This window comes from Ictidomys tridecemlineatus, chromosome 5 (assembly GCF_052094955.1).
Source record: "Ictidomys tridecemlineatus isolate mIctTri1 chromosome 5, mIctTri1.hap1, whole genome shotgun sequence".
NCBI classification, from domain to species: domain Eukaryota; kingdom Metazoa; phylum Chordata; class Mammalia; order Rodentia; family Sciuridae; genus Ictidomys; species Ictidomys tridecemlineatus.
The window spans coordinates 173,119,123-173,133,327 of NC_135481.1; the positions used below are offsets into that span (position 1 = coordinate 173,119,123).

General features: G+C 45.0%; 1 protein-coding gene across 2 annotated transcripts; it reads left to right on the forward strand.

Annotated features, from left to right (window-relative positions):
- Positions 1 to 343: 343 nt before the first annotated feature.
- Positions 344 to 13,897, forward strand: Snrpb (small nuclear ribonucleoprotein polypeptides B and B1). 2 transcript variants are annotated; one of them, XM_078051532.1, is made up of 7 exons: positions 344 to 362; positions 7,620 to 7,771; positions 9,853 to 9,964; positions 11,555 to 11,707; positions 12,312 to 12,450; positions 12,771 to 12,896; positions 13,737 to 13,897. In XM_078051532.1, the coding sequence occupies exons 2-7, from the start codon at positions 7,641 to 7,643 to the stop codon at positions 13,772 to 13,774; spliced, it is 699 nt and encodes a 232-aa protein (XP_077907658.1). In that variant the 5' UTR covers positions 344 to 362; positions 7,620 to 7,640; the 3' UTR covers positions 13,775 to 13,897. The 2 variants fall into 2 exon arrangements, with proteins under 2 accessions (XP_077907658.1, XP_077907659.1); XM_078051533.1 differs by having other exon boundaries at positions 346 to 362; positions 13,590 to 13,834.
- Positions 13,898 to 14,205: the final 308 nt, after the last annotated feature.

Sequence of the window (14,205 nt, forward strand, 5' to 3'; positions counted from 1 at the left end):
AGAGAGTGTGAGCCATGCCAAACTTCATTACAAACGCCAGGACCCTCTTGGGCAAGTCCTGTGTTTGCAGTGATGGTGGGTGAGGCTTTACAGACATCATCAGAACACCACTGGACATACTTGCCATATGTGTGCAGAGAATGGGTGGAGTCTTTAGCCAAAAGCTCAGCCTCCACAGAGCCCAGAGAGCACATTCAGAAGAGGAACCTCTCTTGTACAGGGAGTGGGGAAAAGCTTTAGAAATAAGTCTATCAGTAGACATCAGAAGACTTGCTTAGGGGAGAAATTCTGCATTTACAGCAAGCGTGGGGAAGGCTTTGGCCAGATGCCATCTTTCTTCAGACACCAGAGGACACACTCAGGTGAGAAACCCTCCATGCCCCTGCAATGTGGACGAGGCTTCGGGGGGGTGGGTAAGGGGACCCTCAGGAACCACCAGAGGACACACTCGGGGGAGAAGCCTCTGTTTGCAGGGAGTGTGGGTGAGGCGTTTGCTGCAAATCAGCCCTCTTCCAACATGAGAGAATACACCCAGGAGAGAAGCCTTTTGTGTGCACTGAATGTGGGTAAGGTTTTAGTCACACCTTCTTGTCCACTGGAAGACACACTCGGGGAGAAGCATTATGTTTGTGGGGAGTGTGGGCAAAGCTTTAGCCAGAAATCAAATCTCATCAGATACTAGAAGACACACTGAGGGGAATCTTGTGTGTCTGGGCAGGAATTCTGGGCAAGACATGAGCCTTCAGTCAAACTTATACCAGAGAGACACATAGGAAATGGTCCCCACATGTGTGTGGAGTATGAGTGATGTTTCAGAGGTGCCTCACCCTTCTTAGACATGAGAGGACACGTGGAGAAGAGGAACATCATGAGGGAGGGTACAGCATGGATAACTCTGTAGCCACAGGTCAGCCTCACCACGCACAAGAGGACACACTTAGGGGGAAAGGTTTGTGTGTGCAGGGACTGTGGGTGGGGAGAGCATTAGCAGTAAGTCCAGACTTGAGAACATCCAGGGACAACCCTGAGGAATAAGTGTCACATGTTCAGGGTGTTGGTGAGCATCTGCAAAAGAGTGAAAGTCACCACAAGATGGCCTTTTATGGTCACATGCCACAGGGAGACTCTGAGTGGGGATGCTGTGGACCCTGCCCAGGTGACCTTTTCAAGGCCAAGACCCCAGCTGCTTGAGAGAAAAAAGCTACTACTTGCAGAGATGGGTTCAGCTCTAGCACCAGCTCTTAGCCACAGCGAGCTACAGAATCTGGGGCTCTGCCCTTTCCCAAGAGGGGCTCTTGGCCAGTGACCTATGGATACCAGTAATTAAAACTCCACCCCTGTTCCCAAGGATCATTCCAGATCCAGAAATCCCCTCTGGACTGAATGATCTCTCAGTTGCAAATATGTTGCAGGTCAACCTCTTCCTCTGCCCAGTCCTGCCCTCACTCCATGGTAGACCCTGATTCTCCATCTCTGTCTCCAGGGAATCTAATCTAGCACCTTAGGTGTGAAAGGTGTGGATGAGGCTTTGGCTGCGTCATCCCTCAGCAAACGTCAGGGTATACAGAGAAGCAGCGCTGGGTGTCCTGAGGGCAGAAGGGGACTGGCAAGGACTTATGAAACAGGCACACTTCCCAGGAGAACAGCTTTTTGGTAGAAGCAGTTTTCCCCTGATTTTCTTCTTCAGCTGATAAGAGGGCAGAGTCTTGCCACCCTAAATCACTGCCTTGCCCATTCAGCAGAAGTCTTAACCCAACGGTAGGTACTCTTTTTTTTTTTTTTGGTGGTACTAGGGATTGAATTCAGGGACTGTGCATGCAAGGCAAGCAATCTACCAACTGAACCATATCCCCAGTCCCAACCCTCTGAATGAGAGTAAAGAAGGCAATAACAATTACATAGACGTTTTTCTACTTTTGTAATCAGATGGAATAAAAAAGTAGGCATTATTTAAGTCATCAGAGAATGATCTGCTTGTTTTCTTTTCATACACCAGTTCTTTCCCATGGTTTCTTGTCCCTTGTTCTGGTCATATTCTCTTTAAGAAGTTCAGGCTGTGGGCCCTTGTCACTCATCTGACTGGAAAGGTCAAGGAATTCAAATTCGTGGCCTGGGTTTCCTGCTTGGATAGAATCCTTGAGAATCCTAGACTAGATTTCTTGGGGAGTCTAGTCCTTTGCATGAGAGGGAGTGATTAGATTTTGGAGGCCGGCCAGCAGCAGAGAGGGGATTTTGTGGGCCTCCAGGGTCTTTGATGCCACTCCACTTGCTTCTGCGCTGTGAAAGCTCCCTCTCCTGAGTGTCCTTCCTTCTGTCTCTGCTGAATCCTTCTCTATCCCCTGAAGGATGTCTATTCCTTAGCTGTCTGTTCACATCCTTTCCTTCCAGGGAGTCTTTAGCCACACCCGCTCTGCAGGTTTCTGTACTCCAGGGAGAGGTCCTTCAGCTAGGCCCAGACTGCTCTCTAAGCATGAGTCAGTGCTTCGGACTGCACAGCCACTTTCCATGTCAGACCAACAATAGTGTCAAAAGACCCCTGTGGGCAGCTGCAATACCATGTCCCCTCAGCCTTCCCATCCTAGGATCCTGTTCTGCTAATGACTTTCCAAATCATCCCTCTGTCTCGTCCAGATTTTTGACAACTCTGTCTGCCCTGGCTCTGGTTCTGTTTGGGCTAATAGCTATTCACTGGAAAGGGACTGCCTAGGCTCCCGCAAATTTGTTTGCCCAACTGGAGTTTTCCAAGCCCACAGAATGGATATCTGTCTTGGAGAGTCAGAAAATGCAGAGCCCATCAAAGGAGGGGGCAGAAAAGGAGCCAAAAGGGAGGCACTAGCTCCAGGGCCTCTACCTCCACATTATCTGTGGAGTCAACTTTCTAGTGACTTCTGGGCATCAGCCTTTGGGAAGGGTGTGAATCCTGGGAATGTGGAGCAACACACTGTCACATTTCCATGTGCCTTTGCTAGAACTACCCGCTATGGCACCAAGTCTCTGCATCTGGTCAGAACTGGAAAGCTTGGAAGGAGGGAAGAGTGTCAATGGGGATATATTCTCCAGGGGTTTGAAGAATGAAGAAATAGGCTCTTGTTCCAGATAGTTCCAATACCTCTTCCTGTGTCTTGTCATTGGGAAAGATGAAAATGGTGCACATTTTAAAATAATTATACACTTTTTTTTTTCCTTTTTGGTACAGGGGATTGAACCCAGGGGCACCTAACCACTGAACTACATCCCCAGCCTTTGTTTGTTTGTTTGTTTGTTTTGTACCAGGGATTCAATTCAGGGGCAATTGGCCACTGAGCCACATCCCCATCCCTGTTTTGTATTTTATTTAGAGACAGGGTCTCACTGAGTTGCTGAGCCTGGTTTTGAACTTGCAATTCTCCTGCCTCAGCCTCCCAAGCTACTGGGATAATAGGCCTGTGCCACCGCACCCAGCTATCTCCAGCCTTTTTTATTTTTTATTTTGAGACAGGATCTTGCTATGTTGCTTAGAGACTTGCTAAATTGCTTAGGGCCTCATTAAGTTGCTAAGGCTGGCCTTGAACTTGTGATCCTTCTGCCTCAGCCTCCTTAGTTGTTGGGATTACAGGTGTGCCCCACAATGCCTAGCTAGATTTCTTTAAAAAATTGATTCCACACTAAAGGTAGCAACTTCAGATATGGCTTAGGAAAAGGACTTTCGGCCCTGCCTAGCCAAGGGATGGGGTAAAGAGGTTTTTTTTGTAGCCTGAAAAGTGGCTTCTCTGGGATACTGTTCACTGGAGGCTTCATCTCTTGGAAGGGTTGCTGGAATCAGGGCTCCTTCACCCATGGCAGCATGAACCCTCAGAAAGGGAGGTACAAGCCCCACACTTCCCAGTCCTTTGGATTTGGTGCCCAAGGAGGAGGAGGAGCTATCTTTGTACTGTTGATTTCCTACATGAGATCCGTGGTCTTAAATTCAAATCCCTGAAGCACCTGGAAAGCCCTACTAATAAGGGTGAAGTTCTAGATGTCTCTGGTGGGGTATTTTAGAGAACTGGGGAGCTCATTCTCAAATCGAATTGCTTCCTACATCCTTCGGGGCTACCATCTGACCCCACTCCAAAAAGTCTTAAGTTCCATCCCATTTGGGCCTTTTCATTTAACTGACAAATGTCCTGCTTGAGTCATAACTTTGAATTCAGGACCTCCATCATTCTTCCTCTATTTTAGTTTCAGAATTATCTTTTTCAAGATGATTTTTGCTGAGTTTTCTGGGGTGGAGGGGAGGAAATGTGGAGGCTGGGGGTGTAGCAGAGATTGGGGTGAGGTGGGTGGGAAGGTTGTGGACTTAAATAGGATGTCCAGAGAAGTCTTCACTGGGGAAATATTTTTTAAGCTTAAATCTTTTCCTTTTTTTTTTTGGATTGAATTCGGGGGTGCCTAACCACTTAGCTATATTCCCAGCTCGTTTATTATTTTTATTTTGAGACAGCATCTCTTTAGGGTTCCGTGAAGTTGCTGAGGCTGGCCTTGAACTTGCTGTTCTCCTCCCTGAGCCTCCTAAACTTGCTGGGATTTCAGGCTTGCATGCCAGGTTTAAGCTTAAATCTTGAGGGTGATTGCTTTAGTATTACACATAGCTCGAGTCGTGGGAGGCTATTATTCCAGACAGTGGCAAAAGCAAATGCAGAGGTGCTGAGGCAGGAGCAGCGAAGCTAGATAGGAACAGTTGCTGTAGAGGAGAATGTCCGGGAGAGTGGTAGATGAGGACCGTTAACTGATAAGCAGGGGAAGAAAGGTGATTGTGACACAAGCCGCTCCAGCGGGGGTGCGTTCTTTGTTGTTAATACCACCACCCACTCTCCAGCCCAACCCACCTCCGCCTCCACCACCACACGCAAGTCCGCCCTCCGGTAGGAACTCAAGGGCCCTGTGCCGGGACCGGAAGTAGCTTTCTACCCGACCGCATTTTGCTGGCGGCTGCATTTCCGGTAACGACGGCGGGAATCTAGTTGTTGGCGGGTGTCTAGGCCTCTGCGGAGGCGAATCCGGCGGGAATCGGAGCCATCAGAACCGCCACCATGGTGAGAAGACGTGGACTAGGGGCACAGGAGCTTTCGAGTCTGTTGTGGAGTGGGGGACGCCGCGGGCTGGGGAAAAAGTTGTGGGTTGGAGCCGCTAATGGCGGCGAAGGCCGCGGCTACTCGGTCCGGGCCAAAAAGACCTGAACCTTGACCGGCGGGACAGGGGGTAGGGAAGGAAGGCCGAGATCCGGGGTCTGAGGCCCGCTTGCTCGGTAGTGGCGAAGGTAGAACCGCGTAGGCACTGAGGGACCCGGCAGGCACGGAGAAAACTTTTGCTAAATAAATGTGTCCGGAGTTTCGGATCAGACCCTGAAGCCCCATACTAGAGAGGATCCCTTATAAGGCCCAGGCTTGTGAAAAGGGTGGGAGCCCGAAAAGCAGTTGCCGAAAGGTCTAGGGGGTGGGGAGGAGGAAGCGGGAGGGTGAGATTGTTCGGAGGAGGAGTTCGACTCGATTGTTAAGCACACTTTTTATGTTTGCGTGTATCTGACTTCCCAGTTCACTTTCTAGTAGAGGACGTGGATGATGGAATGCTACAGTTAAGTGTGGGGGATGTAGCTTTAGGCGAGAGTAACGGAGAGGGGCGAGTAAAAGTGCTTTCTCCAGTAGATGGTTTGTGGAAAATTGTCACTTTTCTCGGCGAAAATGGGAGGGAATGTTATAGACCTGGAGAACCTAAGAACAAAGACAGGACGACTGGAGGATGCTGGAGGGGAAAGGGAGAAGAGATGGGAGGAATTGGCAGGAACCTGGTTACTAAGGGTCTTGCATGTTACTTTGTCTTGTTGGCGATGAGGCATGCCTTTGAAGGATTTAACCAGCAAAATGTTAGGAACTTAGTTGGGTTTCGAAAGATGGCTTTGCTATGTAGCAGATAAACTGGAAGGAGGGAAACCTAGTATAACATTCTTTGGAGAATTGGCTGACAGTTTCAGTACAGTTTGTCAGCTCTGTGGCATGTCAAGTTATATGATCGATCATGGCCTCAGTGGCCTCATCTGTAAAATAGGTATGATAATGCCCCCCCTCCCTTTTTTTTTTTTTTTTGGTACCAGGATTGAACTCCAGTGCACTCGGTCACTGAGCCACAACTCTGACCCTGTTTTGTATTTTATTTAGAGACAGGGTCTCACTGAGTTGCTTAGTGCCTCGCCTTTGCTGAGGCTGGCTTTTGAATCTGTGATCCTCCTGCCTCAGCCTCCCAAGCTGCTGGGATTACAGGCATGTGCCAACATGCCTGGCAAATGGGCTCAGTTTTTTGAGGATTAAATGAGATAAGCAGTGCCTGACTACATAGTGAGCTTCCAGTGACAGCTGCTATAAGGTAAATAGACAAATGAATGTTGCCCTACAGGTTCAGATCCCTGTGGATAGAAGCTATTTAAAATGACCATTTGAAGGGGAAAGAACCACATAACTTTGGTCTTCATTGTAGCAGGCAGTGCCTTAGGGGATTCAAAGTTCTTTTATAAGTGTTCAGAAACATTCAAGCTGAGATAAACAGCAAGCATTATGCCTGGTTAAAAAAAGCCCTTGGATAAGTTAGGGCTGGCTTACAACAGTCAGATTGATGAGAAGCTGATTATAGAGATCAAATGCTGGGTGGTTTGTTTCTAGTGAGAAATACAACTGCCATGGCCACCTGACATTTCATATGTTGGGGGTCTATATAGTCTTTATTTTAGCAAGGCTACACTGAAAGCTAACTTGTGAAAGTAGAAGTGTTGGGTTAAGAATTAAGTGTTCTGTGATCTTAAAGACTTATTATGTGCCCAAACTGGTTGGTACCGTGGCCACCACTCTCAGAAAGTCTTGGAGGCACACTAACAAACTTTTGATTTGGGTATTCTATTGGCCTCATTTCTAAGCTGATCAACTTTCTGGTAATAAGCTTCTTGATTAGATGTTTAGGGCCAGCCAGGCGTGGTGGCTCACACCTTAATCCCAACAGCTTGGGAGGCTGAGACCTGAAGATCTCAGGTTCAAAGCCAGCCTCAGCAACTTATCGAGGCTGTAAGCAATCTAGTGAGACCCTGTCTTAATAAGAAGGGTTGGGGATATGGCTCAGTGGTTAAGTGCCCTTGAGTTCAATCCCTGGCACCAAAAACAACCTTTTTTTTTTTTTTTAATTTTTAAAAATTTTTTAGGGCTAGTCCTCCAACTTTTTACTCAGTTTTTAAAATGGGATTTGGATGTCCCATAGTCATAACCCTATAGTCTACACAGATAGCTTACTCTCTAGGATAGGTAGATTTGATTAGTTTGGGGGCATCCTACACTATTCCCTGAAATGGACACAACATAGAGGCATTTTTAATATGAGAAACACTGATTTTTAAGGGAATGGTGAAAGCAAATTACTGGACAGAGGTCAAGGCTGACATCAAATAGGGTAGCATGGGATAATTCCCAGGAAAGGGCTGTGGGTGGAAACTGAGCTAAGACTCTATTGGGAAAGATAAGATAGGCACATTAAAAATAAAGCTGTAGTGGAAGATTTTAGGGAGGCCCAAGCATGTGTGAGTTCAAAAGAATTAGCTCAACCTTGCTGATTTCTCCTTGCAGACTGTGGGCAAGAGCAGCAAGATGCTGCAGCACATCGACTACAGGATGAGATGCATCCTGCAAGATGGCCGGATCTTCATTGGCACCTTCAAGGCTTTTGACAAGCATATGAATTTGATCCTCTGTGATTGTGATGAGTTCAGGAAGATCAAGTGAGGAGAGGGCTGTTGGGGGTGGGGACTGGAGAAGGGGAGGGGATTGGGTGGTTGGAACAAGTCACATGTGATGAAGTAGCTAGTTGGTTCCTCCATGCTCTCCTGTTTTCGAGGGCAGACTTAAATGGGAACATTGAACACTAAGAAATCTCCGTCCTTAGTTCAGCAAGTCTTGTTCTCTAGTTCTAGCAGAGTAGGTTATAAGGAGGGCTGCTAGGCTTTTTTTTTTTCTGACTTTGCGTGCCCCTGGGTACTGGGGTAAAGGGCTCTCATGTTCTCCCCACAGGTGTGTGAGGGGGGAGAGCTTGATTTTCTGGTCTCATTACCTATTTGTAAAGCTGTAGCCTAAAGGGCTCTCCTAATGCAGCCTGGTCTGAAACTGCTTTAAGAAGCCTCTGACCACCCTCTTCAGGGTAAGTGCTCTGCTTCCCATTTGGGTTTGGGGCCAGTGATTTTTATTGGCATTTTAGAGACAATCAGAGCTGTTTTCTGCTTTGCAATAATTCTGTTATTGGCTAACTCCCTTAAGTCTCACCAATCTTAAGCTTCTGGCCAAACTGTTGTGTTGAGTTTTCTGTCCTATTGTACATTCAAAACATCTTGAGGCCCAAAGGGGTTATGTGACTTTATATTTTGTAGTTGGACACAATACCTTTATTTTATTTATTTATTTTTATGTGGTGCTGAGGATTGAACCCAGTGCCTCGTACATGCAAAGTGAGCGCTCTACTATTGAGCCACAACCCCAGCCCATGACTTTATATTTATATGCATACTTTTATCATATGCAGTGTCCATATTATGATGTCACTAACTGTAAATCCCCTTTAATTCTTTTGGCAGCTCTTGTGTTGTAAAGTCAAGAAGTGTAGTAGAATAAATGTAGAGATCACTGGGTGTAGTGGTGCTGCATGCCTATAATCCCTACAACTTGGGAAACAGGCTGCAGGTTTGAGACCAGCCTCAATATATTGGCAAGGCCCTAAGCAACTTAGTGAGCCTGTCTCAAAATAAAAAATTAGAAGGGCTGGGGATGTAGCTCAGTGGTAAATCACCCAAGTTTAATCCCCAGTATACCACCCCCACCCAAAACCAAAAAAAAGTACAGATCCTTGAGTGCCGAGTATATATTAACAGGCCAGCAGATTGCTGGGAACTATCTCAATGGGTTCCCTTCTGTTTTTTAGATGAAACTCGTGTATAAAAATGTTTATTGAAAAATATTTACCCATAAGATTTTCTTATGAAAAGGCACTATATGCTTATTATTAAAAAATAAGGGGAAAAAAAAGTTCATCTACAGAAAACCAGCTAACAGAATATAAAATGACAAAATAAGTTGTGTGGTTTTTTTAAAAATCAGAATATTTTTGTCTTTATTTTGAGGATCTTGGCTTTGGCTTTCTCTCATCTGTCATCCCTCATACCTTTTTCCTATTCCATTGCAGTTATTTGTTTTAGTTTACATTTTTAATTTTGTTCATCTTTTTCTGGTTGTTGCTGTTTGGGATTTTCTGGTTTTTTTTTTTTTTTTTTTTTTTGCTTTTGAGAAATAGATGTGAAAATTTTTATTTCACATGAGAAAATTCAGCCTCTGTATATTTGAAAATTTTCTTACCTTTTCTTTTATTATCATTTTTTTTCTATTTCTGATGTGAGATGAGGGACAGATATGAAGGCCAGTGAGGTTGAATCTATCCTAGAAGGACATTGCATGGAAGTGGAGTAGGTTGGATTTTCTTTACTTGTGGAATAGTTTAGGCTGCCTCTTGGCATTGGCAAGACCTTAAGGTAAGGAAAGAGCCTTCACAGTTATATTGGAAAGAGCATCTGAGCCGTGGCTGGACTTTATTGCCTCTTGTCCTGTCTTTTGGTCTGTGCATCTTCTTGGTTTGGTAGGAAAAGAACAGCTAAGGGGTCACAATATGCAGCCTATAGAGACTGTCCAGAGGACCTGTTTATCATTTGTCAGGAGATACAGCATAAAGGAGATCTTGGAGGCCCCTAGGCAGGTGAACCTAAACTTGACCTATTCTGTAATGCTTGCTGTTTTCTGTTTCTTCTAAACCTGTCTTTAGGCCAAAGAACTCCAAACAAGCAGAAAGGGAAGAGAAGCGAGTCCTTGGTCTGGTGCTGCTTCGAGGGGAGAACTTGGTCTCGATGACAGTAGAAGGACCCCCTCCCAAAGATGTGAGTCTGAGCCAGAAGCCTATGGAGACCCTCCATGAGCCCTGCATTGCATTGCATTGCATTCCTCACAGGCATCCTCTGGGCCTTGTCCACTGTCCATCCCCCCACCCCCGTGTTTATGAAACTTTTTGTGGCAGGGTACCTGGGATTGAACTAAGGGGCACTCACCACTGAAACATGTCCCCAGCCATTTTTTTGTATTTTACCTAGAGACATGGTCTCACTGAGTTGCTTAACGGCTCGCTGTTGCTGAGGCTGGCTTTGAACTCAGGATTTTGCTGCATTAGCTTCCTAAGCCTCTGGGATCACAGGCGAGCACCCGTCATACCCAGCCCATTAGAATCTTAAAGAGGTTACCCTGCAAGTAAGTGGAGAAGGATAGAATTGGAGTATTTCTGAATTAAAGCTTCCCTCTTCTTCAGTTGATATAGAATCATTGGAGGAGGTACCTAAGGCCATCTGCGTAATTTCTTAATGTGATGACAAAGACTAGGAGGATCTTAAAAATTCTTAACCCCCTAAAATAGAATACATCTATATTGTGTTTTTTATAATTATATTATAAAATAATAGTGTTAATTGAGCATCTGCTGTGTACCAGGCACTTCAGTACTTTGTTTTAATATTGAGATATACTGCCTTCATTTTTATAATGAAACAAATTGGGGTTTAGTAATTTGCTTAAGATGTCACAACTAGGAAATGATGAAACTGACATTTGATCCCCATCGTGGTTCTGTAAACACCAAGCTACCTTTATAAATAGAGCAGGCTTTAGAGAATCTAACCCAAGTTTTTTTTTTCCACTTTTTATTTTAAGATGTTGCTAATAAAGAGAATAACCGTATCCTATTTTTTTAACCCATGTAAGTATTTTTTATACTTAACATGTAATATGCATGTGATATTTTGCTATCTTGTGAGTTTGTAAATGTTTTTCCACTTATTTTTGTTGTAAGTCAAAGATATTTTCTCAAGAGAGTACAAAGTAATAATTTATTCAAGCCATTTTCCCTTTTTTGGACTCTTAAATCGCAACTTTTTTCAGTTATAAAATCTGCAAGAGATGTTACCTTTTTTTTTTTTGTTGTTGTTGTTGTTGTTCAAAGCATGTGTATCTATTCATAATGCTTGGTACTTCCAGTAGAGTTGGCTACTTTAGTGTAGCCCATTGTAAGTCTTTATGACCACAGACAGTTCTACTATAACCCAGTCATTTGCAGATGAGAAAACTTGAGTCTCAGAATTTGCCCACTGTTGTCCAGCAGGTGAGAGTAAGAATGAGGAGTGGATCTTATGTCCCTTTGTTGGCCAGGTGAAATCCTTCTGAATGGAACCTTAGGCTTTTACTCTGAAATCAATTTTCATAGGAGTGTATATAGACAGTTTTTGTCATTTTCTTCTAGATTTCAGTGGTGATAGGCAGGCATATAATGTTTGGTAGAGGGAGAATGGTATTAGCACGTGTGGGCAGGTAATATTTATAAGCTGTTTTAATGCCTTATAAATCTGAGGAATGTTCTTAGCAATGATACGCCAAAGTATACTTCTGATTCTTTAAGCCACTGAGCATATTTCTTTATTTTTCAGACTGGTATTGCTCGAGTGCCACTTGCTGGAGCTGCTGGGGGCCCAGGAATTGGCAGGGCTGCTGGCAGAGGAATCCCAGCTGGTGTTCCTATGCCCCAGGCTCCTGCAGGTCTTGCTGGACCAGTCCGTGGGGTTGGTGGGCCATCCCAACAGGTAAGGCATTGGGAAGCCCCCAGCTTAGGATATATAAAGGGAGGATCCTTAACTTGAGGAATAGTTCAGAATAAACACACTATCAGTGTTTATTAAAGTGAGGAGATACAGAAGGTGTCTTAACCAACTGTATTTGAGCAAAATGTTTCCTTGACAATATTAGATATCATTGGGCAGGGGATGTGGCTCAAGCGGTAGCGCGCTCGCCTGACATGCATACGGCCCGGGTTCGATCCTCAGCACCACATATCAACAAAGATGTTGTGTCCGCCGAGAACTAAAAAATAAATATGAAAAATTCTCTCTCTCTCCCTCCTCTCTCTCTCTAACAAAAAAAAAAGAAATATCTAATATATATATATATATATATATATATATATATATCATTGGTCTTATTTGAAAGTACAGGGCTTTCCTTAAATTGGATTAGGCATCCTAGAAGATAAAGGAAATGGATATTCAGGTTTAATTTGGGTGGGAAGTCTGATGCCATGAATTGTAGCTTTAGGAGATTTGGTGTCTGATATTTTACCAAGTTGGGGAAAAGAGTGGGAAGATGCATTGCACTGTATTGTTCTGCCTAACTCTTCCTGTGTCCTTTTAGGTGATGACCCCGCAAGGAAGAGGCACTGTTGCAGCTGCTGCTGCTGCTGCCACTGCCAGTATTGCAGGAGCTCCAACCCAGTACCCACCAGGCCGTGGGGGTCCTCCACCACCTATGGGCCGAGGGGCACCCCCTCCAGGTGAGGACCCCATAAAGAGAGCAGTGTGAATAGATACAATATGCTTTAGCTGGATTCATGATGAGATAGAACTTTGACTGAAACTGATGATGAGTTTATATGATTAAGCAGGATTACTCTGAGATCCAGCCTGACTGACTGACTTTGTAATTGGCTAGCTGAACAAGAGCCATTGGGAGCCCGGCTCTTTGGCTCACATGCCAGTTTGCTGGTAGAGATTGAGGGTGGAGTGGTCCATCTGACTTGGTGGGCAGCTTTGTTTCCAGCTACATTTTCCAAACAGACATTTGAACTGTGTTCTTGGGGCTTTTCTCTTGCAGGCATGATGGGCCCACCTCCTGGTATGAGGCCTCCTATGGGTCCCCCAATGGGGATTCCCCCTGGACGAGGGACCCCGATGGGCATGCCCCCTCCAGGAATGCGGCCCCCTCCCCCAGGGATGCGCGGTAAGTGCCTGCTGAGGTGATTTTGGCTTCTTTCCCTAGAGAATAGGGCAGTGGGAAGTGAAGGGAAAATTGTATTTAGACCATGTCCTTTGGGCTTTCTGGCTTTAAGTTTAAGGAAATGAACTGTTGGGGAGCAGCATTGTCCAGAAAGGACAGAGAAGAAAGAGCTGGCCTTGCCTCCCCTTTCAGAACAGTTAGAGTACCCAGAGTACTTCTCAGAGTCTAAGGTAGTGTCTTCAGGGTACTGATAAATAATGCATTCTGAGGATCCCTGATAAAGGCAATAAAGTTGTTATATGCCCTCTGATTTGATAGTATCTGGTAATGAAGAACTCTGGGCTTTGTGATATTATTTATTAAGTATTTCTGTTTAACTTCAGTTTGAGAAATACTGAGATAGTTGCTACATGAACAGGGAAGTAGGCTCAGAGAAAGCTTAATTAGTATCCTGCTTCCCAGACCTGTGCTCTTTCCACCAAGCCATATGGCTATTAAGATAACCCATAGCCATAATCCCTATTTCTAGTTTGGGTTTTCCAGACATAGGAACCCAGTCAACCCCAGAGAAGTCCCCAGTTAACACCATGTATGTCCCTCTCATTGCTTGGTAACTGCAGGATGTGGGTGGCTGGGCAGGGTCGGGGATCTGAGTTGCAGATCAGGCACTGACTAAACTTCTTACTCTTACTTCAGGCCTTCTTTGACCCTTGGCCACAGAGTTATGGAAGTAGCTCCACAGAGGCGTGGGCCCGATTCCCCAGGGCCACGTTACCACAGACCTGTTTGTTTGTTATGCTGTTGCTCGCGGAGTCTCACCGGATTGTCTGGTTTCCCTTACAGGGCCCCCTCCCCCGGGAATGCGCCCACCAAGGCCCTAGACTCATCTTGGTCCTCCTCAGCTCCTTGCCTGTTTCCTGTAAGGCTGTACATAGTCCTTTTATTTTCCTTGTGGCCTATGAGACTGGTTTATAATAAACTCTCAAGAGAATATTGTAAATGCACCTGATGTATCCATTTGTAAGCATCCTTTGATATATTGGGTGCTTAATAATTAGAGTCAAAAGGGTTGCCTTGGAAAAATTAGCCCTAATCTTACTTGCTTCCCTGTAAAATACTTTACTACACCATTGCATCTGATACATAATAGTCCCATAATAAGAGATTTGCAAAATTGGACCATATGAAACATTTTCTCTCATCAAAACTCAAAAAACTTCAGCTTGTTGAAATAAACATTCATATGCTGTTGGTAAGGAGTGAATTGGTATATGTTCACTTGGGGAGACCCTCATTAGATAGTTTGTTGGTA

Bases quoted from the DNA above. Each gene is read 5' to 3' on its own strand.
- Snrpb (XM_078051532.1), top strand. From the start codon at position 7,641: ATGCTGCAGCACATCGACTACAGGATGAGATGCATCCTGCAAGATGGC. The intron at 7,772-9,852 runs GTGAGGAGAGGG...ACCTGTCTTTAG, and splicing joins GATGAGTTCAGGAAGATCAA to GCCAAAGAACTCCAAACAAG. The intron at 9,965-11,554 runs GTGAGTCTGAGC...TTTATTTTTCAG, and splicing joins AAGGACCCCCTCCCAAAGAT to ACTGGTATTGCTCGAGTGCC.